The sequence below is a fragment of the Corapipo altera genome, unplaced genomic scaffold (assembly GCF_003945725.1).
Source record: "Corapipo altera isolate COAL_440 unplaced genomic scaffold, ASM394572v1 0, whole genome shotgun sequence".
NCBI lineage: Eukaryota > Metazoa > Chordata > Aves > Passeriformes > Pipridae > Corapipo > Corapipo altera.
Window position 1 is genome coordinate 6,968,899 of NW_020884872.1, and position 26,007 is coordinate 6,994,905.

Sequence of the window (26,007 nt, forward strand, 5' to 3'; positions counted from 1 at the left end):
CTGCCTAAGGACTGACTAAGCACATTTTGAAGGCCTCATACAATGCAGCTTCAGTCAAAGACAAATCATTAATCATTAATAATTTTCATCATTTAACCTCACAGCCCTTTTCTTTATTTTACAGTTTAGCATGTTTTCTCCACCCTTTCCCAAATCTTTTCTCATTTACTGTGGGGAAAATACCGTTGCCCAGTATGCCAAGAACTACTGACATACAAACTCCCACCTCTGTGGGAACACACTCTGGCTTCTCTTATCCCAGCACCTTTGGTGTCCTAAGGCTCCTCATCCCTGCCCTTTCCACCAGCAGCTTCCATCTCATACCTCCAGAGGTAAATTGTTTCCTCCAGTCTCCATGAAGGATAACCTTCCTGAGCATTTCTGCCACACATGAGGACCAGACTTCCTCCTTTGGTTTTCACTCACTTTGCACCCAGCACTGCTTTACATTTACCACTCCTCTACCTTTACAATCCCAGCTCTGTGCTCCAGTGGATTTTGGCTGCTCATGACTCCCCTGCCACACTTGCACTTTGCCAGGAACAAACCTCAAGCTAAAGCACCACATGCAAAGCTTTCCACTCATGGAGTTCCAGATGCCCTGGGCCAGAGTGTTCAACACTTCCCTCAGTGTACCTCCTAACTGTGGTTCAAGCATTTCTGCCAATTTAAAGGTCATATATGGGGGAGGGAAAACTTAAGTGCATGTCACACATCCAGGGACAGAGCATGATGATACAAAGCCCTGCATGATGAGGTTGATAATTAATGCAAGTCTAAAGCAGGTAAATTTAGTGTGGTCCACAGTCAGTGTGCTCAAAGCAGATGCTCCAGCATCCCAGCTGTTCCTGGGAATAATGGTCCTCCCCACTGCTCTTCAAAGTCCCTACACAGTACTGGTTGGTGGTGAGCCAAAGAGGGAGATGTGCACTATACAGATGGAGGATTGCACCTTTATCAGTCCTCAGCCCATACCACGCATCTGTATCACACTTTTGTGGATCAGAGTTCCCAGGCATCACTTTTTCCACCACCTCTCCCTTACTTACCAGGAAATCACCAGTTTCTACAGCCATTTCAGCACCTAACTTGAAACCCGTGTTCTTTCTAAATCACTTTTGCCCAAATGAAGATTCGTCTCACTTCAAAGCTACTGGAAACATCTGAGTTTACTCCTTCCACTGTATTCCCTTGGATATTCCAATACTTAACCTCATTCCAGCTTTTCAACACCTAGCAACAATGAACAGGAATGACATCAAAAATTACAGCTCCCTACTACTACCACAGGGCACCTGTGTGCAATTCAAGAGGAACAACTGTGAGATGAAGTCCTTAACCTTGAACAGCTGAGGGATCAAGCCTGAGTGTGAGGTCACAGAGATTTTGTTACAGCCGAACTCGGTAGGAAAAGACGGGAGGTTGTCTCCTTGTCTGTCCCACCTCTGCTCCGCTGGCACCTCAACTCACACAACCACCCAGCACTGCGGGACCCAGGTTATTTTGGGCTGGTATTTCAGCTCCAACCCTGAGCTGGCATCTGCCACCACGCTGACGTGCACCACACTAGAGTCACCTGCTTCCAGAGCTGCACGGGAGTGGGACTGCTGGGGCTACAGATCTCATAAACCAGGAGTGACGCTTCACAAATGAGTAGACTGTGCAGTTCAACTTTTTTATTTTAATAAAATCAAGAATATGCACAGCACATGCAGTGCTAGCATCTAAACTAATACAATAAGCAATTCTAAACCTACAGTGACTTGAAGTTCAATTTTCACATTCAGCAAGTTTAAATCCATTCTTGCATATTGTTTTGAATCCTTGTATCTGAACTGAAAATATTGCTGGCTGAGAAAACTTGCTAAAATGCACAAGTCACTGATTATGCCAATACAACAAAGATAACCACATGTTTGAGGATTGCAATGTGCCAGACATTCACTGAAAAAAAAAAACCACACAACTAAACAAAACTCACGCAACAAACATCTGAGAATCTGGACACTTCACATCAGTGTTTAGAAGTGTTTCATAAATATCTTAAGACAAGTGTATCAAAACCTTGGCATGTTTAATTTTAAGTTGCCAATTTTTGTTTTACTATCAGAAAGTTATGGCTATACTGCCAATGCCGGGTCTGCTTAATTTGACTTAAGAGTTTAATATGACTTAAACATTAAAAGCTCACACTACCCCGAAATATATAATTTCACGCATACGGTGACATTCAACATTCAAGTGCCAGTGTTTTTGTACTGTCTTTTGGTCAAGTTTCTTTAAACTTTCAAAGAATCACTTTTAGGCTTACAAAAATAAATATTTGTCAAAAATGTTCAATAAATATTACACAAAACTAGCAGCAAAAAGTATCTAGAAATCTGTCGTGTGCAAATAGTTTTCTTCCCAGCTATCATTCCCATGGTCCCAAATAAGTTTTAGAATCTATTTCCTTCTCCTTAAACAAGCTGCGTTCAATCTCCAAGAGACAAAATAAGATTGGAAGTTAAGGACACGCACACAAGACATATATAAAATTCTCTGAATGTGCAATAAAAGAAGTATTTTGTAAAAAGTTATGGGCAAAATGTACAAGGGCCTAAACCTAGACTTGAAATAGCACCATAACAAATGACCTCAATACTGTCAAGTGCACCTACTTAATAAAAGTTTTAGAACAAGGCACAATACACTTGAAAAAATCTATTGCACTTTAGGAGATTTTTGCCATTTTCCTATGCCACTGTAGATTAGTTGTTAAATGCTCTGGCCGCAAAGTTAGCACAGAAATTCCAAGTGGCAGAGGCATTTTTCTGGTGGACAATACTTATCTTTGGCCAGATTTAGCATAAACAGACTATAAATACAATGGAAACCTATGCAACTAAAACTGACTAAAACTGCACTTTAATAGCAGAATTGAAACCTTGTGCAGTTTATGTACATTTCCAACCTCTGTGATCTCAGGTTTGTTTGTTACTCTTCTGGAGCCATTTTACAAAGTCTACAGTAAGCCAGTTTAACATCTCCACGCAGCTTGAACAGAGTAATGTGAATCTGCATTAAAATAAAGCCTGCTGCATAATTCTTCCTGTTCATACCCTCTTGACCAAAAAACATCAACACTAGCATGCGTTATTAGACCAAAAATTCAGTCAGGCCCTTAAGGAGGACCAATCACTGCCATGGTCAGCCATTCTACCATTTCAATTTCCTATGGCAGGCATTTTTAAAAAGTCTAAATAGATGAATTCTCCTAAAAACTATTTCAAGTTATCAGACCTTTAAACGTTCCCTGTAATGTTCTGCCCACATTTGGCTAGCTCACATTAATGATCTGCCTAAATATTGAAAAAGGAATTGCTGTATTTACTTGCATTAACTTCAAAAACAGTGCTTTTAATGTATGCATGTATCCATACATCATCTCATCATGACTGGAATGGCTTATTAAAGGCTATCAGGTTCTAAGTACCTATCCAGGATAGAGTGAGCAAATCAGAACTTTAACTTAGTACAGTTTTGCCACATTAGAAACTAATTGCATTGATATGCTTCAAGATGTTTTATTTTTCAAATCTGCAGATACCAAAAGCCCTAATGCAGGCTACCGCATAAGTTTTTCTTTGTAATATTATGGATGAATCAGTGATTCCTGTTTAAGTTGTATCACACCTGTGTGCCAAGGTTTGATTTTAGCCCAAGTTCAGTAATTTTTATTATTTTGTCAAAACAATTGATATCTTGAGCATTACTGAGCCAACAGGACATCAAAATAAAAGTTGTCTAAAGTTAAAGGCACAGTACATTAACAAACAAATGATCCTCAGTCACAAAATCATAAATGCAGTTTCTGGGTGGGGATGGGTGGGAGGGGAGTTAATCCTGACTACAGCAATAAGAGTCTTCAAAACCACCTTCAAGATAGGGCTACTTGTTCCTTTATTTCCATCTTGTGACCTTGAGCTCCCTTAAAAAAAATTTCAGTGGAGAATCACAGCTGGTAATGTACTGCGAGTTCTTGAAGCTACACAAGGTATAGTCTGGCTAAGTTACATGTGGTTTCCATATTAGCTTGTTTGGTGGAGTATCTGCTGCAAGCAGATCAGTTGCCCCACCAGTCCACCCCCTGGGAGTTATAGTTTCCTCCATATCCATCACTGTTGTAGAAGCCTCCATAACCACCACCTATGAAAGGCAAGAGAAAGTGATGCTTAATTAACTTGCTGAAGACTTGTACCTTCACAAGAAAACAGCCCAGATATCTACTGTCTATCCAAGAAACCCACCCAGAAGTACTGTCAAATGCACATTAAACTAAAATGCTGGTAAAGTAGGTAGCACCAAACTGATCAGTCAGGTAACTTACACTGCCCTAGACCTAAGGATGATGCTGAGACTTTGCGTAACAGTCACCAGATGACCTTGTACTTAAACATTACTTCCAGCAGCTTTACTCCACAGCAAGCATTTTAGATCTCCACGTTGCATGCCTAGTTTCTCTTACCTCCAAACCCTCTGCTGCCACTTCCCCCGCTGCGGCTGCTGGTCGATCGGCTGCTGCTGGAGCTGCTGCTGCCAAAACCGCTGCTCGTCCGGTAGTCCCTGGCACCAAACCCTCCGCTGAATCGGCTGCTGCAGAGGGGAACACAAACACACAAACACTTGAGTGAAACAAGTGGCATTTTAAGCACTGCACACACTGAGATTCATGTACTCAGTTTCTTCACTCTGGTTACCAACAGCCAGTACCAATGTTGAGCTCAGCACACTTTATACACATCCCAGTGCTAACCTGGAAAGGGCACTCAGGACAGCAAACGAAAATTTACTGTTCAAGCAGGATCATGTTGAACTTTGCATGTTACACTAAGAATTAATTCATGGGGTTCTGGTAATGTTTCATTCAATGCAATCTCTGAGCCACAGAATGTCCAACCCTATCTTAGTGTTTATGTGATGCATTTATGACCATCTCTCATAGGGTAGAAAAGCATGACTTTCCTGTTTTGTTTCGCCTTCTCCTAAACATGAAAACAGCAGCTTAAGGTACATCTCTGCATGTGTTTTTTAAGTGCTTTCACAAAGTTCTAAAGGAATTTTTGCTAATGTCATTCTGCCTCAGCTGTACCTGGTTGCCTGCTTAAGAGAGAAGTCTTATGGGTTAACTTCTGATAGAACAAAACCAGACAGACATGGAGCTGTCACCTTCGCAGGCACTTAACTCAGTTTATACTGCACTAGTTTGTCTTCCTCTAGCTATATTTTTAGACTGAAAACAAGTCACAGAGCTGTCTTTCACAATACATCAAGTAGACACCTTTAGCCAGCGTTGTGCCCGTTACCTCTTAGATCGCCCACGGCTGCCTCCTCCTTTGTGATGCTGTTCATAAGCCATGTTCTCCAGCCAAGATGGCACTTCTTGCTTAGCCTCCACAAGAAGATCAAGCAAGTCCTTTGTAATGTTTATGTTCCTCTCATTGAAGAATGAGGTGGCAAGACCTGAAGTGAACATTCAGTTTTAGCTACACAGAAGCACTTAAACCCATTCCACACTCCACTTCCTTACAGCCAAGTCTGAGAACACCACAGCTATTCACAAACCCCTGACTGCTTACTGACAGACACAGAACACACCAGTCTTACACATGGCATGAGAGCCTTTTAATGACAATAAGAACACCACCACAGGTATTGGTTACTTCCCACACTGGCTAGACAGCAGTAACCAGCTTTTGCTCACAGGAAGCAGCACATGGGCTTCTCTCATGAAGTTAGTTGAAATTTGCTACTTAGCCAATGTTATTACACCTGTCAACTCTGCTACAGAAATTCTAGGTCATACTTACCAAGGTTTCCTACACGGCCTGTACGACCAATACGATGTACGTACTCCTCAATGTCGCTTGGCAAGTCAAAGTTTATGACATGCTTTACATTTGAGATATCCAGTCCTCTTGCTGCTACCTAGTGGTTAAAGGATTAAAATAAAGTCTTAGTAAAATTCCACAGGCCAAGTTAATAGGCTTCCATGCTCAGGGTTTTGTACATTTCACTTACTGCTGTGGCAACAAGAATGGGGCTCTTGCCGGAGCGGAACTGGTGCAGTGCTTCCTCTCTGTCTCTCTGGGAACGGTCTCCGTGAATACTTGTACAGGCATATCCTTCATGGTACAGGAAGTCCTCAAGAGCATCTGCCCCCTTTTTAGTTTCCACGAACACCAGAGTCAAGGAATCTTTGCCTAACAACAATTAAAGCACAGGTTAGCAGAAGAAAATGGGCACAAATACTTGGCTCCACCAACTGGTAACAGGCAGTTTCAATTCTCTGCTCACTTATTTTGAGGTGAAGTCACTGAGGATGTCCCTCTTCATTTTTTACTAAGACATGCTTACATCAACTCAATGCTGGCATTTAGCCAGTGTAATACATTCACTGCCTGTTAAGGAAATATCCTTTCATTCACCTAATCAATAGAAGTTATTACTTGAGTGATTAGATTTGCCTCATCTGAATTTTGCCTTATTGGCTTTTCTGAAGTTGGCCTTTACCTGTGGCATTTAGCAGGTCAAGCAGAAATGATCGTTTGTCTGACTCTTCCACCCACACTACTTTCTGTGTGATGTTCTCAGATGTAGAACCTACTCTGCCAACAGCCAGGAAGATGTATTCATCAAGGAAGTCACGAGCAAGCATCTAAAAAAGGGAAGGAAACAAAAATCAAATCAGTACATTGCCTCCCTTCCAGAGTCAAAATGGGTTTGGCCTTATGAGCTTTTGAAGTATGTAAACTCATATGTACAGTACCTGGATTTCCTTGGGGAAAGTAGCACTGAACATCATGGTATGGCGAACCCCCTTTGGTGGCATAGTGTCTTGTTCAACAATTCGACGAATTTGAGGTTCAAACCCCATGTCAAGCATTCTGTCAGCTTCATCAAGCACTAGGTACCTACAGAGCAATAAAAAAAGCTTCTTCAGAACTTTTTTCTGCAAGCTGTGGACTAGTGTCTGTACTGGTTACCAGTCCTCAACTAGACAATCCAAAAGCTACAACTTAAGGTCCTTAACTAGACCTTTCTTGAAGTCATTCATATTACAGACAAGCAACACTTACTTGCAGAAATCCAGCCCAATCTTTCCCCTCTCCATCATATCAACCAGTCGTCCTGGAGTTGCTACAAGCAAGTGACAGCCACGTTCCAAGTCACGGATCTGCTGACCAATGTCTGCACCACCGTACACAACACAGGGGCGAACTCTGGAGCGGTATGCGAACTACAAAACAAAGTAAATTAGCTCCAAGGAAAACTCTACTTAAGCTATGTTCTAATGATGAGCTCCAACATATACCTTTCTGGCTTCCTCATAGATCTGCACAGCCAGTTCTCTAGTGGGAGCCAAGACCAGTGAGATTGGATATTGCTTACGGCGGCCATACCTTCCGTTCTCCTGAAGGAAAAAAATACTTGGAATGAGTACCCCAAACACAGGGGGAAAGCAAACAGCTGCTACAGGCAATATTAAAGACAGGTCACCAAGTCTGCCTTAACAAGAAAGAAAAGGCATGGTGGAGAGCCAACTTAAGCACTGCATCTGAAGATGGCCCTACTACAGTAGCCAAGGTACAGCTGTGGGTCAGTACAACAACAGCTGCACAATCCTGCTATCCACAACCTGCACTGCAATCCCAAACTTGAGCAGCAGAGAAGTAATAACCATAAAACCTGTTACTTCCTACCCTGAAGCAAAGGAAGTGTCTTTTAAGCTTATGCAACAACAAAGACAAAAAAATTTTCTTGAGAGTTGTGCAGATCAGCTCTTTAGGTAGGAAAAAAAGCAATCCACAGCCTGTACTTTTTAAGGGAAACACCTAAACTCTTCTAGAAGCTGAGAAGCTTGCCTATCATCCCCAGTGATTATGACATTTAAGACCACCTTTTGTGTTCGGTAGCAAACATCAGCACACAGAACAAAAACACACACTGGTCACAGCTTTTCCAGGACTGGGTATTTTGAATACTTGCCTTCATCGCTCTCAAGGCATCACCTGGACCATCTGCATATATCTGGCTCAGTATTGGTAGAAGAAATGCAGCTGTTTTCCCAGACCCTAAGAGAATACAAACCAGTATTATTAGGAGTTACTGTCAAATATAGCACAAATCCTGTACCAGTAGCATATTCCCAGTAATATCTGCACTAGTATATGGATACTACCTACACCACCAGAGTGCACTCCTTAGCCAGCAGAGGTTAACTACAAAAGACTTATCACTCAGCAAAAACCCTGAAGGGAATGTGGTTCAAGACATGAACATTTCTCTCAGGACAAACACAGTAAACCCAGTCAAGTCACATCTAAAGCAGATGCAAGACTAAAGCTTCCAATACTGCAGGTATTTCACTGTACACTGAACAGGAGGCTACACTACTGTATAGACCTCTTACCTGCAGCAATACAAGACCCCACTCCTACTGAGACTAAGCAGCAAGGAGCTACCAACTTACCTGTCTGAGCACAGGCCATTAAGTCTCTCTTCTCTTTAATAATAGGTATTGCATGTTTCTGGACTGGGGTAGGACGGGTGTAGCGTGTGAGCTCAATGTTTCCCATTATAATTTCTCCCATGTCAACATCACTGAACTGTAAGATTTAAAATGAGTAAGATCAGGATCCTTCCCTGCAGTCACCATGTAACATATTATTCAATTTAAGAAATCATTTATAAGGTAGCCTTTGTTTCAGCTCTTCCTATAGAACTTGCCTATGAAGTTCACAGATACTCAAAAGCTGGTTACTGAGAGTTACATAGATACTTAGTCCAGCCTTCTAAGCAATTCTTAAAAAGCCAGCCAAGCTTGAAAGGCAGACTACACTAGCACACTATGCTTAGCCCAAAACAGTGCCTATGCTTTAGCAGTTGCTCCCAAAACAGCACCTCCAAGCACTTCTACTTCTTCACAGGTTCCCTGTTTAAGGACAAGTCACAAAGTAAGCTGCAAGTGTTACTGAAAAGGCTTCCACAGCTTCTCCCACGACTTAGTTCATCATATACAACCCTCCTCTGCAAAACAGCTTAGCTGCAGGAAGGCAGGACAGTGTTTCCTTTCCTCCATAAACTCTGGACAGCAAGACATCAAGTTGCACGTGCAAAACAGTCACTATTATACAGTAACAAAAGAGATTTTAAGAAAACTTACGCTCTCAATATGTGGAGGACAGTTGCTGCCTGTTGCTTCAACAGGAATATCATCATATTTCTCAAAGTTAATGCCAGTATTGCTTCCTGAAAAGAGCTCCCTAAAAACAGAGGAGACAGCATTTTACTTGCTATAATTATGCAATGCCCCTGCCACATGAATTTCTGCTATTCCATTACTTACTGCTCCAGGCGTTCACTCGGGGGCAGAGGCTTTGACCAGTCATCTTCATCTGATTTGTCACACCAGCGGCTGTTCCCACCGCGGTCAAATCTTCCAAAGCCGCTCCGATCATAGTCACCCCCTCTGCCTCGCTCTTCATATCTAAACACAGCAACAGTATCAGGCCACCATTCCCAGGCACAGGGGTTTTTCAACATGCAAAAATCAAAGCTGTAACAACGCAGCAGTGTATGCTCTGTGTATTACACACACCATCGGGGAAGAACTCAGCCATCACACTATCTGTGCTTGCTTCTTGACCTAAGAACAGAAATTAGTCCCAGCCATCAGACTAGGTCATGTTATTCTGCACCAGACAGGAGAGTTTGTTGTGACTTCAGGGTTCAGTTTGGCTTAACACAGTGAACCTTGTTATCACCAGTTTTATTTGGTTAAGCGTAACAAATGCAAACAATCAGTCATCTGCCAGTAGAGCTGCAATGCCAAGTTGCTCAGTCCTTGACATTTTCTTTTTCAGGGAGCTCTGCTTAAACCTCCTGAGAAGCATTATTTCAAACTCCCCCCACCCCTTCCTCTGCCTCATTTTACACAGGTTTCCCATGTCCAGACAAAACTTTGAAGTGCTGCAATTTGTTCCTTTATTCCCCCACCACACATGTGACTAAATACCTCAATTACATGTCACATAATTATTTCATAAAGAGGGAGCTCACCTGGATTACTGACTCGGAAAGAAGGTGGAAGAAGTCCTTACCTCAACTGTTTAGTTTTAGGCCTGGTAAACCATGTTTGAGAAAAGTCTGGATACAGGACTAACGTCAGCTTTACTAGTCGATAAAGGTCACTCTCACCACACTTGTGCATACAACGCATGATGTGTGTAAGACTGATCAAGTAAGGCAGAGAACCTGCAAGAGTCTCACCCAGTTTTATTAACTACACTTTTTAAACAAGAAAAAAAATACTGAAATTAAAATTAAAAAAATTAAAATCCATTTTGATGTTGTCTTGTGGTGCTCCCAACAGCTCTTCTTTTGGAAGTAGCCACCCACCTGGAACTTTTCTGGTGAAATGCTGAAGTCAGTTGGCTTCTACAGCTGCACTGAGTGGCTGGTGGCAGACTACAGGGCACATTTTTCAACACATGCAAGTTGCCCATCCTTGAAATCATGTAGCTTTAAAGGCAAGGTTCTCTCCCTCTCACCTCCCCTCCCAGGCTCCTCCTACCTTATCGTGTTATTCACACCTAGACTCTAATTTTGACACCAAGATTACATGTGCAGCACTAGAACTGAGACAGACTTCCTATGCACCACCCAGACGCAGAAGTACTTGCCTTCCTCCTCTTGACCCAGTTCCACGGTCAAAGAAGCTTGACTTTGCGTCGCGGTCGGACCGTGCTCCGAAGCTGCTGTACGCATCCTTGTCCCGTCGGGAACTCCAGCCACCACTGTCAAACCCTACAGGGGAAAGACTATTTTAGCCACACATTACACAGACCAGGTTTTTATGAGAAAATACAAGTTCTGTCCAGGACATCTTCAGTGGAAGCTCTACAGGACTGAAGTCCCTCAAGAAGGGAAGTTATGGGGTATGGATGTTAAGGCTTGCTCAACAAGGGACTCTAAGCGTTTCTCATCACCCATTAGAACTTGCTGAAAGTCCTTCACTCATGGACAAGTATGTTTGTTTTTTTTTTTAAAATTTGCACATGCCTTAGTACTAGTAATTAATTTGCCTACTCTGGCAAGATGGGTATCAGAAGAAAAATTAAGGCACTAAGTCTTGCCAAGCCTCATCTACATTCTCTAGCCGACAGAAATTCTTGACTATGTCTCTAATTTTTGGAGGTTAACAAGGCCTCCAGTGGAGATCAACAAATGGTATGACCCTTGCATTAGAAATACATCAGAAGTTACAATGTTTTATCCCACTGTAAGTACACAAAGCAATATGATCTACACAGAGTAAAACAAAGTAACAGCAGCATGTGTAAATAAGGTATATGGAGCTCTTCACAACAAATTAACCACACTGGACCTTTCCACCACGTTTTTCCGCCTGCCCACAGAAGGCACCTACTTAGTCACCTTAACTCACAGAAAGAAAGAATACAAAGTACTTCTGTTTGCCAACACCATTAAGTAAAAAGCCTTTATTCAGCTACCGGGGGCTGTGAGGCAGCAGAAACAGGAATCATTAAACACCACTCTGATACTGAACTAAAAAACTACAAATTCTGTTTCAGAGGTCCAACCTTCCCAAGTTTGAAAACATGACCCAACCAGTCTCAGCTACAGGATTCCACCAGAGAGCAAGTGAAATAATGGAACAGATAAACAAATAATGTCACCCCTGTAAGTGCACATGCTTTGCCAGCTCCACAACACAAAACCAGGCAAGACCTATTCATCAGACAATAAAAGCAACCACAGAACAAAATTATTCCAAAGAAAGGGGCTGTTCTAGGCCCCAGTCTCTTGGAAAAAAGCTCTGCTACCACAATTACCCTACTTTTTCAGATGTTCTCGAAAATTTAGAGTTTTATTTCTCTTCCCCCCACTTTTTTTAAAAACAAGAAGTTCTACTCTCCAGAATCCAGAAATGCACTGGTCACAACGGAACTTTTAAAAACAAGTGTGATAACTGTAATTAATTTGTCTGGATAACTAAAACGGACAGCAAAAATAATCCATTATTATTATTATTATTAACTTCACACAGAGAGACTACTGACAGAACATCAGGAATACCATAATCACTTCTTAAACACTCAAGAAAGTTATTTTAGTTTAGAAGGCATCTGAATCCTTTTATTAGTAGTAACTTTCAAACCACACTACAAATGTTGGGGTATGTGAGGGTATGTCATCCTGCCAAGAGATCCAGCAGCAGTGGAACTGACAGAGCCATCTTCAGGAATATACATATCTAATTTCTCAAAAGTGAAAAAGCTGGGCTGACCCTGTACTAAAGATCATCTACCAAGCCTGAAAAGTTCCAAAAAGGAGTGAAAATTTTATACTCCAAAGAGCCTTTAAAGTAAGCTTACTCACCCAGCTTGTTACTGCACCCATTTCTGAAGCTGTTAACTTGTCATAGTTTTCTTTAAGGCAGTGCAGCAATTTTTAGACCAAATAAATATATATTCCCTGCTTTACCAGTTCACCTTTTAGATTGGCATTCCCATCAGCATAGAAGAGGTCCAGGCCATACAAGTCAATTCTAAGTAACTGGCTGGCAGAACACAGTCAGGATTTAGAACACCACATGGCAAACTAAAATCAGACATAAATGGCCTAAGATGTAAAAATCAGACATAAATGCCTGTAACAGACATCGTTGTAAAGCGAAGAGAATGATTACAAGACCATGCAAGAATCATCAGAAAATTCCTTAAAATGTCAAGGCTTTTTTGTTTTGTAAGTAAAAATCCATCTAATTCCATCTAGTACATAGTTCTCACCAAAAGGGTTAAGTTTGGAATTCACTAAGTTCATCAACTTCCAGAGCAATTTTGTAGTTCTTACGCCTATGAACAATGTTACAGTTGTCAATGCTTCTCCCTCAACCAGCATTTTAATTCTTATTTCCTAACACTCTCACACAAGTTACTGCCAGCTGACTTGAAAAGCTTCCATGTGCAGCAGCCAATCCTCAGTTTTTTGAAACTGGGAGAAACAGAGTCATAGAATACTTCACGTTGCATGAGACCTTTAAGACGAGTTCCAACATCTACTCTTTGATCTGCTATAGATCAGATTAGACTTTAAATATCCAAGAGCAGCTTCCAGGAAGTTTAACAGAAGAATAACACGACAACAAGCTTTACTAGTATCAAGTTGAGCTCATGGAAGCAAGACACTGTAGACCAGGCAGCCCTGCATATTGAGTTTCAACAGCTGAAAAACGCCATTACATAACCTAAGGACATTATTTTTATGCAGATTGTTATTTCCTGCAGTTCTGTATTGCCTTGTTCCCCATTTACAAAGCCAACAGATTAGTATTAGAACAGGTCAGATCTGCAGGTGAATGGAAGGAGTCAGCTGAAGAAAGCACTTCTTGTCAATACTGGAATCCCGAAGATGTTCTGCCCTTTGTGAACACAAACTACAGCTATTTTTTTTAAGTCCACTGCCTTAAGCAACTTCCTATTTAAATGTGAGTAAGGCCATTGTGCAACTTCAATTGTGCCTGTGAATTACTATCCCATCATCAGCTACAGAGTGCACACACTCTTTGTTTCCAGAGCATGTGTAAACACCACCACACAGGAAAGAAACTTTTTTTTAAAGTTTTGAACGCAGTAGTAGTTATTTGACACTTTCACAGAAGTATGTACAGTTGTGGTATGTGAGCAAGACAACTGTACTGGATTACTGAAATACAGTTCTGCTGTAGTAGCAGTATATAAGCACTAATATTAAAGTACTTTAACTTTTGTATCAATAAAAATTTTATCAGGTTACTACCCTTGTAAGGCTGCATCAAGAGTTTGTTGAACAATCAAACACTATCACACAAGTGGTTTTTTGCCTCTGGCTTGTAATGTCTACATTCTGAAAAATCTGCTGTTAAAAATTCCAAGGAGCAGCCAAAATACAGAACAGCTTTGATGCAGCCTAAGAAAACTGTCCTTGATTTAGTGTAAATAACAGAAGCAAACATTACTTTTATCAAAGTACAACTGTGTAACAGACTTCAACCCACTCTACAAAATAGCTCAGCTTTACAACTCCCAACTTATATGCTCTCTTAGCTTCCTGAACTGGAACTGCAGCTTTTCCATTCAGCAATCATGAACCTTGTCATGAGATCAGCGATACAACGCTCAGCCAGGTTTAAAGGCAATTTTTCATCGTTTACCAAGGAAAGTTGGCAGCCAAAGTTTTATTAACTGAACAAGACACATGTCAAATTTAAGTCTCATGACTTGTTTACATTTTTGCAAGGGTGAAGTCTGAAGTCCCCAGAGTGGGACTTCATGTGGTCCCCATGACCACACAATACAATTCAGTGTCTGAACTCTGGTCTTGCACAAAAGAGACACTGACAGACCTATACAGAACAGGTCATGACAGGAACTCAGGATTAACTAATACCCACAAAACAAACTGGAGTCTGGTACAAATCACCACATAAAGAAATCTATATGACAGCAAATATTCACAAACCAACTTAAAGCTGTTTCCTCCTTTTGAGAAACTGCACATTCCTCTGGGCTTTATCAGGCAGTTTCTTCAAAGACTGGTTGGATTTGAGGTCAATGTGATTGGGAACTTCAAGAGTACTGAATTTGTTGCCCACCATTCTCTTTACTTTTCCCAAAACATTCAGCTCTCACAAAAGGCTGTACCATCATATGATGCTTCAGGTCATGCTTCTTATACGTAATAAAAAAAACCCACTAGCTCGGGCACATACAAAAGACAAAAACAGACTGATCTGTTTCTTCAAATGGTGTAAGACTAGAATGGAGCATTTTTCAACTACTCTGATTTAAAGGAACATAGCTTCAGAAGCACTGTGGGATTTATCAGCAGTTTTTTCAGTATTACCCTCCCACCCACTCCTAAGGGAAGTTGTCCTCTTGCAGTATTGAAAAGAATCTGTGAAAGTTCATTGCTTTAGAAATAGGTCAGCTCCAAGTCCTCCCATGCTATGAAACAGCAATCAACAGCAACCCTTTAGGTTGTAGGACTGCAGAAAGTGTTTTAGCTGCTGCATCCCAGTATGTGATTACGTGTTAAATGTTTCTCTCACATCCACACAAGTCACCAGACACGATGACAACACGTGCTGCATGCAACACCTGCCCTCAACACCTGCCCTCTTGGTATCTTACACAGAGAGGTCAGGATTTACTTCCCTGAAGCCTTCCATTAAATTTTTCTTCTGTATCATGCTCTGTTTAAAGATTCAAGTGGAAGATAAAAAGGCTGCTCCTCAGTATAAACCCCTTTGTAAACACGTGACCAAAATAGGTCCCGTACTTGGCGTTGCTTTCACCAACATCCTGCATTTCCTTCTGCAAGTACTCCTGGGGGCTTCCATAAAAACTGCAGGAAGCTAAACAAGGACAACATGTCTTTGTGTAAAAGATCCATTTACCAAGTGAAACTGTGCTGTTTGTTCATATTAAACAACTGATTACAAGTTCCAAGTCACGGTCACTTGCAGAAGAATTGGCACTCACAAAATCTATTCAGACTGACACTCAAGATTAAATGGCTCATCAAGTTAAGATGGGACACTCCATCTTAGTTCAGCCACGGTTAACTGTTAAAGAGATATAAATAGCATTTTGTCAGTTATCATGAGCTTAGAACATAACCTGGCGAAGGGACCAAGAACAGCACACTGAAAGCAGAAGATCAAGTTGCCATGTTCTGCACAGGACAGTCAAGCAGTCTGTATAATCACCTTCAGCAGCACTGTCTGAGCCTGTGCAGGCTGCTCCTACAGATTCAGAAGGCCAAGAACCAGTTAAAAGTGTTGCCACTGTGTTTCTGATACATACCCTGTTTTGAAGCTTCCCTGTTCCGCAAGTGAGGAGGAATGTATCGGCCTTCTAAAGGACAAAAGAAAGGCAGTGTTACAGGACTGTGGTGTTAGCACATTTTGAAATGCTAGTCAACAACAGTTTTTGCTTAGTAAAAATATCTGCCTTGAGACCTCTTGCAGCATCTCTGAATAGGAGTCCTTCAACACAGCACTTTGGTATCATTCTCTCAGAGCTGAAGATTAAGTTACTGCACATTCATTTAAGCAGCTGCTTTTAAGGCACAGATGTCTTGCTATTTCTCTGACCAAGTCACACACATTTATGGGTGTTAGCATCTACAAAGCCCAACTTCCCAGAACTCATTAAGGCTTAATCTGGTTCCAGATACTTGAACAGCTGAAGATTTTCACTGTGACATTTAAGTACTGGCACTCGCAGTCCCTGCCCTTAAATTCCACCATCCCCATCAGTTCAGCTCAGATCAAACCAGAAGCCACACCTAATTGCCTCTGAATAGCATTCCTCATTTAAATCCAGAAGCATCTGTCTGCTAAGTAAAGTGAATCAGAATGTACCAGGCACAAGCTGAATGTGAATTCCTGGAAGACTCCCTCCCTCTTCTTTAAGCACTTAAGCCTTTAACATCAGTTTCTACTTAATGAATCAAGATCGGTGGAGTTATTCCTACTCCCCCTGGATGTTTTGAGTAGACAGATCACCACATTACTACTACAACTTGCAGTCCCAGTTTAGAGGCAACTGAAAATCTGAGATTAAACTGGAACACTAAGTTCTTTTAAGTATTTCAGAAATGTACACATGCTGTATCATGCTAAATGAAGTGGTCCTATCTGAAACACACAGTGTTTCCAATGTACACTTAACTGGCAATCTTTTTAATTTCCCCCATCGGCCTCTGTAAATTTTGCTTTAAAATTTGTTTTTCACAGCTACAAACCCCTTATTTCTAAAACTGTGTTTGTAAGCTTGAGAATTTGCATGTACTTACTGCTTGTAGAGCTTCCTTCACTCTGAGAGTCTGAGGAATTCAAGTCTAGACCAGAAAACTATAAGAAATAAAACAAATATCAAGACGTTATATGACAAACCTAAGATACAAAAAAAACCCCTTTTGCTTACCAAAACCAATCAGTGTTCCCACAAACTGTGGCTGCAAAGAAATTTGTTTACACAGTGCCAGTTACATCTCCTGACAGTCAGTACTCGGGTTGTATCGTCTTTAAAGGTCTTCATATCCACCAAGGAACACACACCAAAGGGCAACAAGGCCAAAAGAGTTCTCACACCCACCAAATCACTACCACAGACTTCTGCTTCACACTCCATGCAGCTAAACAGGCATTTTAAATAGTCTTTCAGGTCACTCAAACATACTCTGATTAAGATCAATGGCTATTTTTTCTATAGGGACTCCAGCCCAAATAATACCAATTCAGTCAGGCATTGTACTTGCAGAGACTTATATTCTTTTACGTGCAATAACACTACAAAGAGATTGTAGTCTCCGTGTTCGAGGCAGCTATTGCTCACAAAACATGAGGTGATGTCTTCCTAGAATTACTTCAGAAAATACTTTTGCTTTGTTTGGGGTTTTTTTGTGTTTTTGTTTGTTTGTTTGTTTTTTTTAAAAAAGCCCTTCAGCCTCACAGTAAAGTCTTCCAAAAGGTGTTGAGTGCCGGTGTGTCAGAGGTTTTAAGTCCAGTGCAGTATGGACTCATTTTAGAAAGCAGTGAACTGGTAAAGCTGAAGAACCAGCTTATTACAGCTTATATACTTATCCGGGGAAAAATAAGGCGTGTTTATATACAATTGGATTTTACTTAAGACCAACTGCACAGAAGCATCTTCCAACACGAATGAATCAAAAGCTGCGGGTGCTGCTATTAGAGACAGACCGTTAAAAATTCTCGCACGGGTGGCCTCTTAACACCCTCTTTAAACCCAACGCTTAAAAAAAAATATCACTTCAGCTGATAGAAGCATCAACGCGGGGGTCAAGGATGATTCTTATTCTAAAAGCAAACAAAAACAAAGGCTCTTCAGAAGGTAAAAGCGTCACGAGAGGCGATGGGCGAATCTCCCGGCGCTGGATTCCCGGCGTGTGGGGTAACACCGTCCCGGCGGCGCTGGCGCAGCCCCGGCGCCATCTCAGTGCGGCACTGCGGGCTGGATTCCCGGCGCAGCGGGAGCAGCTAATCCTGCTGCCGGCGCCCGTCACGTGTGAGGCGGGAGGGGGGAAGCGGGGGGGGAGCCGGGAGAGAGGGAGGGAAGGACCGTCTCCGTGACCTACTTCGCCGGAGCGGAGCAGGGCGAGGGCTGCCCGGCCGCGGCAGATGGGGCTCTTCCTGCCCCCGCGGGGTTAGATAACCATCGGTCCCGCCCAGCGCGGGGGAGGGGGAGCGTAGGAATGAGAAGGGAGAAAAATATAAATTAAAAAAAAAAAAAAAAAAAAAAAAAAGGAGGGTGCGGAAAAACACGACTCCAGGCCCAAATGCGTCACCGCGGCCCGACGGCACCGGAGCGCGAACAAAGGAGGCTGCCAGCGCCGCCCCCCCAACCCGGGGAAGGGGCGTCACACAAAGCGCCGTGTGTGTGGGGTGGGGGTGTGTGTGTGCCCCCTTCCTCCGCCCCGCACAATGGCGGCCATTGACCGCCCCTTCCTCCTCCTCCTCCTCCCCCCCGCTGCAGTTCCCGGCGCGGCCTCCAGGGGCCGCTGCTGCTCCCGGCGCTCCCACACAAAGCGGGTCCGAGCGCGGCGCGGGGGCCGCGGGGCCCGAGCGGAGCCGGGGCCAGGCCAGGCGGCACCGACCGGCCCCGCACGCCCCGCAACGCCTCCCGGGCCGCGGGGACAACGCACTGCCGCGGGGGGAGCCCGGCCCGGCGCGGGGCCTCGGCACGGCGGGAACTGCGCAACGACCGAGTGCGCCACAACAGGCCGCGATGGGGGGGGGGCGAGGTGGGATTACCGGGGGGGACTCGCGACGCGCCCGCCGGGGACCGAGGAGCGGAGCCCCCGCGCGAGGGATCCCGACCGCCTCCTCCCGCCACCGCCGCCCGCGGAGCTTCCGCCACGCGCACTCTCCGGGTAACGGAGCGGCCTTTCCGCTCTCTGGTTCCCTGCTCACCTGCTGGTCTAGACTGAGGGCATTTTCCACAGCCACATGACTCATAACGAGAGATCGGTCTCGGGCTCGTCCCGCTCCGCCTCGAGAATTGGGATGCGCCGGGCCGGGATGTCGCTGCCGCCGATATCGCTGGTTCCGCCACGAATCGCTGCCCTGACTGAGCCCCCCCCACCGCCGGCCCGCCCTTTATATAGGCCCCGCCCCCCGCGCGCCGCGCTGCGCGCGCGCTGACCTCAGAGCGCACGCGACCGCCCCCAGGCGGCCCCCCCTCACTCCGCCCGCCGGCTCGGCGCTCTCGCGAGATCTCAGCGCAGCCCAGCGCACAGTGAAGGGGGTGTTCCCGGAGCTGTCGCGAGACTTCGGGGCGCCAGGGCCCGCGCGGCCCCTCCCGGAGATACCGCGAGGTTTCCTCCTCACTCGGCTCCCTCCAGGGTGGTGGAGAGAGCGGCCGCGAGTTCTCGCGAGATCACGAACCCCCCCCCGCCCCACTTTCGCTCCGCCGCGCTGTCCTTTTGTTCGATGCTCTCGCGAGAGCCCGCGCGCGCGGGGCTCGGACGACTCTGAAAGGAAGCGGGGCCCGGGTCACGTGGGTAGGCGCCGCCACCATCTTGTCGCTCCCCTCCCCCGGGCAGTGGCGCAGCGCGTAATGGCGGTGCTGGGGGGGGGGAGGGGGTGAGGGGAGGAGGGGTCGCTGCCCCCCGAAACACACTGGGCTCCGCCACCTGCCCTCAGCGCGGGTGCGGACACCATAACCTGTGCGTCTGCACAGCTCAAACAGTTCCCTTTGCCCGGAGCCCCGGGGCACATCCTTGCAAGCCGCTCACCTCGACACGCTGCTGGTGGTGGTCGACACGAGTTATTGCACACATCCGGCATCTTTTTCCCCCCTAACACCTTTAGTTGTCAAATCAAAGGAGATGCCAAAGGTTCCCCCCCGCAGTCCCATTTTCCCTGTGGTGACAGTTTCACCCTCCCCTTACATCTCCAAAATGCCCCACCTTGGACTCATTCAGACTCTTAGCCTGTAAACATCAGTCAAATAATAAGCATTTAAATGCCTGTCTTTAAAAAGAAAAGTATATAAATAACCGCCTTCCCTTCCATCACAGCCTGCTGACACAGAAAACACTGAAGCCACTTCCTGGAATTTGGGTCAGTAAAAGTCCTGACAAACATGCTCTGGGGGTCAGGACATACTGACGTATCCAAGGAAAAGGACATGAGTTTGGTTGTCCTTGATCCACACATAGCAATTATTCCTCCATTTCCCTCCTCCAACAAGAGAGCATAGGGAAGATTTAAACTCCAGAAGGATGGCTGGATTCACCGTGGGATTCAAAAGAAAGACAAAACTTTTCCACAGTACTCACACATAAAGCTAATCTCTGCTTAGGTTTTCCTGCCCTTAAAGTTGGAGTGCTAGAACCAAAGTCCTCCCATTCCAGAAATTAAGCCCTGCAAGGTTTAAACATCCACAAACAAATCCTTACATGAGCAAAACATCTTCTCACAGACAAACCTGTCAGTTCTGTACAGGACAGGGTCTGGCCTTAAACAAAACATTTCCCAGTTCTCTCCTTCACTCTTCCACAATGCTCCTTCATCCATCTACAACTCCAGAGTTAAAGATTTATATTTGTATTTCTTCCCCATGTGCACCTATTTATATAATTTAAAACCTTGCAGGTGTCTTCACTGAGGCTGCCTGACAGTTAAAAGGAAAAAAGAAAAAGTTTCTGTATTCTTTTAAAAAACTATTACTGGATGGAGGCCCAAATTTTGTGGGGTTTTTCTGAAAGCAAGTTTCAAATAAATCTTTTAATTCCTTTTCTTCTTACTGCTTTGGAGACAATTCTAATTTCTGAACAATTCTGCAAGGTTTACATCCCTGCAGTGTCTTCAGTGCTTTTATAAACAAGGGCATTGTTTGAGATAATTCATATGCACTAGAAAATAACATTAATTAATTCTTTGCTGTGCAAGTTTTAGAAGTATCATAGCAATTTAAACCCTGATCCTGCAGTCAGGAAAGTCAGTTCTTGGGGAAATCAATTTTCCCCTCTGTTATTAAGTTGCCATCTGCACTAGGCAGGACCATGTATTCTTGGTTTCACTTTTATTCTTCCACAGCTGAGTCAGACACAATTCCCTGGAGGAAGCTGAGCAGCTCCTGAGTACCTGAGTCAAGCACTAAACCAACACTGGAGTCCTCACAAACCCTGCTTACTGTTAAACTCAGCAAGTTTTTATTGATGGGCTCAACCAAAACTGCTTAAAACCTGACACTGCCAGGTGTTTGGACACTCAAATCCTAGCAGGATTCCCAAATTTGCTGTTCCTTCACCTGCAGAGCCTCCTCTGGTAGTCCTACTGAAAGGCTACACTGTTAACCCCCAAATAGCCAGAAATACAGCTTTCTGGGTGTAGAGGAGGTTGCATTAGGAAAACAGTGTCACCAGCTACCACCAAACACTTGTGGGCTGTGAAGTCAACATTGTTTATGAAGTTGTATCTGCCTTTTAGAATATTTATATCCAACACTGATAGATACTGACCTTGTGTACATGAGCTTCCTTATCTGTTTTGAAACTATCAACAGGTCATACGATACTAACCATCTTAGCAAGCAGATTTCTCATCTTACAGAACTATGGCCTCACTTCTAAGGAAAGGAGATATTTTACTAATCATAAAGCAACTCAGGCCCTGAAATCCAGAGTGTGATACAAAATAAATCCTACCATGGATGTAATTCTCAGGTTGCAGTACTGAAAACTTGTTTCTTGCTCTACAGAGCTGCTTATGAGTATGATACAATATTTGTGTGAGTCTTTCATATTGTAAGCAGGGCAATAAAAATATAACTTCAATGTTGTCCAGCCACAGGTTAGCAGAGGGACTTGGAAAGAGTCTTTGGTCAACAGCATATATCTCTCAGTAACATCAGAAATCTGTCTTTAACAGCATAATTTTTACATGCTCCATCTGATCAGTTCCCAAAGTTCTGTGGATGGTTTTAGGAGTCAAAAGGCACAATTTTACTGATTTGGAGGAATAACATGAAAAAAAGAAGCACATGCAACCATTGATGGTACTGCTGGTGAAGCCTTCACTAAAAAGTCTGCATTTCCCTACAGCAGTGGCTACAAAACTCTTTGGACTCTTTGGGTAAGTTTTAAAATAATCTACGTAAAAAATTATGCAGCAGAATAAAATGGAAAAGCATTGTTAAAGCTGGCACCTTTCCTCTAACTTCAAAACAAAACTAGGTTTGTTGCATTGGACAGCTTTACCAGGTTCCTCTCATTTGAAAAGCTGTCTCTGTTCAGACATTTCTGTTGGCAGCAGGACTGGTGTAGGCAGTTCCCAGCACCTGCCATTTGTTCCTGTCCCCCAGGTGTCCCCTCTTTTGTCCCAGTACAGCTGTTAGTGATGCCAGTCTGTGCAGTCAATGAAGGAACTGATCTGAATTTAAAATAACTCTGTTTGTAGGCGTAGAAAAAAAAACCCTGCCTACATCAACTCTCTGCCCTGGTAAATGTGTGTGGGATATTGGGTTGTGGTCGATCAGTTTTGTCAGTTTAGTGAATATTTCCTACCATACATGTGCCCTAACTCAGTGTTAGCCAAGGATTTCTCACACTGGCATTGCCAGCTGATGTAGTCCCCATCTCACTCTGCATGCCCAGCTCATTTCAGACTCAAATAAACTGGTGTGGAGAGGGTGCTATTTTTCAACTGGATCAGTCTGGCAGGGAGGCATCACAAGTGCCTCTACCAGTCCAACATGAGAGGGGTAACCAGCCCCAGGCACGGACAACAGGAGCCTGGAGCTGCTGCTGAAGGAGCCTCTGTGGAGCCACAGCCTCCTTCTCTGGGTAGGCAGGGGCAGAACAGGATGAGAGCACAGGATGTGCACCCACACTTTCTTGGGAAAGGAGTGCACTGGGTGCCCGTTACACAAGCCATGGAACTCAGGGGGGAATCTCAGGAAAATCTGGGCAGAATTTTATGTTGCCTGTAGAATTACATCAGGTATTTTAGCCAAAATGTGCACAGGGTTTTTTTATTTGTTTTTGTCCTTCTGACTCTGTTTTGATATAAAATCTAAGTAATAAAGGAAGTTACTACTAATAAAAACATTATTATTAAACTGTGCCTGGACAGCATTGATAGAATATTTACAAAATTTTCCACTATGCTGCAACATTTTTTTCTGTCATTGCCTTTGCTGAGTGTACATCTATCCTAAGTCTCAGAGAGGACATAATGCCTTAAACTCACCTGAAGAATTAAAAGGCAATCTGATTAAGAACTACTCTGTTCTTTGGCTAGTGTATTGCCACCCAAGCATTGCTGGCTCTCCTTCCCTTTTCTCTTTACACTCACAGACTGGTAGATAGAATGTACACAATTGATTGGAGAGGGCTTGATGAAGAGCAGATTCGCGATGAATCTCTGAAAAGATGCCTGGAGCGTGTTCTAAAGCTTCAAAGACATTCACATCTTGTCCTGAAAAACCACTAAAGACTGTTTACAGACAGCAGAGGCTGTGAGAAAGGAGACAGAAAGTTTTATAAGCTATGACTCTAGAACAGGGATACACAGAGAGAATTTGGCCATTTCAAACATATAATAGTCCTTATCTGAAGCAGCTTCTCTTTCTCTCTTTTTTTTTAAATGAAGTCCTATTTTTATTTTCTGTAATGGTTTAGTGACAAGAACAAGAAGTCACAGGTTTCTGTGGGAACTGAGGAAGCACAAGCATAGTCTTGTCCTTATTTCTTCTTGTTACATGACAGAGGAAGAATGAGTCCATGACTTTCACACAGGAGATACTTCTTGAGCTGGAGTCAGGGCACAGGACTGCCACCCAAGGCTATCACTGAAATGGCAGCAGAATAGAGGCAAAGGAATGGGAGACAAGACAAAGATGGTCCCCTTTTGAGGCAAGAGTGAGCAGAACAGCAAAGATACATCCATGCTGCTTGCTGTGAGCCTGCTGTGTTACATGCTTAGCCCAAAAAAAGGACTGGCCTGCCTGCCTGCTGGGGCTGCCTTGCTTGCCTGGGTCCAGAGGAGTGTAGAACTGCAGCAGGAGAGGCTTCCTCCCCCTCCCTCCTCCCTGAGCCCCCAAGAAGACACTCCTCCAGAGCCTGATGGGATATCCAGACCCTCACTCCCAGCCTCCACCCCATGTCCCAGCTAAATATCCCTGCTTTGCCAACAAGTCCCTCTGTCTGCTGTACACCTCTCTTGGCTGTGGAGGATTTTCCCTGGCTACATGTGAGAGATGGAGTAGATACATCCCGGGTTTTCGAGGAAGGGCCTTACTAGCTCTCTCCCCTCCTGTGTGCAGGGGTTTGACTTCTGCTGCCAGGTGTGAGCACCTGGCAAGCTTTGACCTTTGCAGATGGTGGTTGTGCAACATGGTGCAGCTGCCAGGAGTGCTCACGTTGGGTGGATGGCCTCAGCTATCTGGGGAATGCCCAGCGTTTCTCCTTATTAAGTGAGATAGATTTTCAAGTATTAATATTGTTACTGAGAGGCAGCACTAACTGAATGCTCCATCTTGTGCACTGTCAGAACCATGCTGGACTTTTTCTGTGGCTCAGAGTTGTAGAGGGTTGTAGAGGGTGGAAGGGAGGGTATTTTTTGACTAAAATGACAAGGGTGGTTGTCCTGACTGGAAGAATGAATGGAAAGAATATGGCAGTTCTATGAACATTGAAAATTTCTGAGTTGGGCTCTATTTTTCATATCCCTAGATTCCTTGCTAGCTTTGATTTTAAAAACCTTAATCACTTTTATCTCTCTACATTCAGATCTCTCCATTGTCCCCACTAGACTCCAAATTACCTTGCCTCCCTTTCTCACTCCCCAAGTTTATGCACTGCTTTGTCTTCACAAATGCTGTTTTCCATGTTACAATTAGATTGAGGGCTTGCCTGCACAGGAAAGTTGCACTACTATTAATTTGCAGTTTGCTTTAAAGAAATTATGTTAAACCTGGGCAAAAGGCCATGTGGACTCCCTGGTATTCCTTTGCAGGAATACAAATGGCTTATTTCAGTTTAGATCAGGTCAATTAGGAACAGGAAGAACTTGCAAAGCAATAAATTTCCCTACACCAGAATGAAGAGAGTCCAGCAGCTTCTTCTGCCCATTGTGTCCTCCAAATGGGAGTGAAAAGCTGGGGGCATAGTCTTGACCTCAGCAAGAGCCTCAGTCTACTGGGCAGAGGTAGCTGGTCCCACCAAAGCAGCAGCCACAGCTGTCGCTGTGTTCTGAGACGGGCTGTGAAGCGGATGATGCCCACTGCAGCCTTTTTCCTGCCAGGGCATCCCAGTCCACAGCACTCACAGGGCAGGAGAGGATCCTGGCTCCCACTCTGTTCCTACAGGTATTAAAAATTGAGTCCTTTGCCAAGAAAATTGTAGTATGACGATGTTCTGTAGGAAAAAGTCATGAGTATCCACCTACTGCCCCTCTTTGAATGAATGCCTGGAGTTAACTATTGGTTTACAAGCAGATTGTAATTTTATGAGTGTGCCTTTCTCTTGTAGGCAAGCTCAAAGGAACAGAAGGTGAAGACAAAAGAAGAAAGACTTATAGCAGCAAGAAGAAAGGGAGGAGGCACATCAGTAAATCTTGGATTCTGTGAATTCTCATTGTGAACTGGTTTGAACTGGTAAGCTAATAATTGCCTAAATCAAAACAGGCACCTAGTCAAGATGGCTCCTATATTAATCAGTATTAGTATTATACTTTGAAGAAGGCACTAATGTTTCTCATTTTGGTTTCTGTAAACCTTTTCTAATTACTATTTCCAAATACCAAATGTAACTTTTATGTTATGTAACATAAATGTAGCATTAGAGTCTTCTTTGAAAATCCTCTAGAGTCACTGACCAGAGAGTGTGATGGCAGCTCAGAAAGGCCTGTGGGACTGTCAGAGTCCCGAG

General features: G+C 43.8%; 1 protein-coding gene and 1 long non-coding RNA gene across 3 annotated transcripts; one reads left to right on the top strand and one right to left on the bottom strand.

Annotated features, from left to right (window-relative positions):
• Window positions 1-1,654: 1,654 nt before the first annotated feature.
• DDX3X (DEAD-box helicase 3 X-linked) lies at window positions 1,655-19,219 on the bottom strand. Its single transcript, XM_027636069.1, has 17 exons — window positions 19,043-19,219; window positions 16,906-16,963; window positions 15,912-15,962; window positions 10,725-10,848; window positions 9,389-9,529; window positions 9,206-9,305; window positions 8,513-8,648; window positions 8,029-8,114; window positions 7,355-7,453; window positions 7,119-7,279; window positions 6,809-6,953; window positions 6,553-6,697; window positions 6,061-6,242; window positions 5,850-5,967; window positions 5,346-5,502; window positions 4,508-4,635; window positions 1,655-4,188 (listed from the first exon to the last, which is right to left on the bottom strand). The coding sequence occupies exons 1-17, from the start codon at window positions 19,085-19,087 to the stop codon at window positions 4,106-4,108; spliced, it is 1,959 nt and encodes a 652-aa protein (XP_027491870.1). The 5' UTR covers window positions 19,088-19,219; the 3' UTR covers window positions 1,655-4,105.
• Window positions 19,220-19,643: 424 nt separating this feature from the next.
• On the top strand, window positions 19,644-23,990 carry LOC113943838. 2 transcript variants are annotated; one of them, XR_003526472.1, is made up of 4 exons: window positions 19,644-19,797; window positions 20,152-20,194; window positions 21,173-22,210; window positions 23,845-23,990. It is a non-coding gene; the product is annotated as an uncharacterized LOC113943838 (long non-coding RNA). The 2 variants fall into 2 exon arrangements; XR_003526470.1 differs by having other exon boundaries at window positions 20,152-22,210.
• Window positions 23,991-26,007: the final 2,017 nt, after the last annotated feature.

What these genes read in the sequence shown, in the direction of transcription:
- DDX3X (XM_027636069.1), bottom strand. Translation starts at nt 19,087, where the DNA reads ATGAGTCATGTGGCTGTGGAAAATGCCCTCAGTCTAGACCAGCAG. An exon ending in CCGAGTGAACGCCTGGAGCA is followed by an intron (nt 9,306 to 9,388) that starts GTAAGTAATGGA and finishes CTCTGTTTTTAG; the next exon opens with GGAGCTCTTTTCAGGAAGCA. An exon ending in AGCCGTGGGCGATCTAAGAG is followed by an intron (nt 4,636 to 5,345) that starts GTAACGGGCACA and finishes TCCCCTCTGCAG; the next exon opens with CAGCCGATTCAGCGGAGGGT.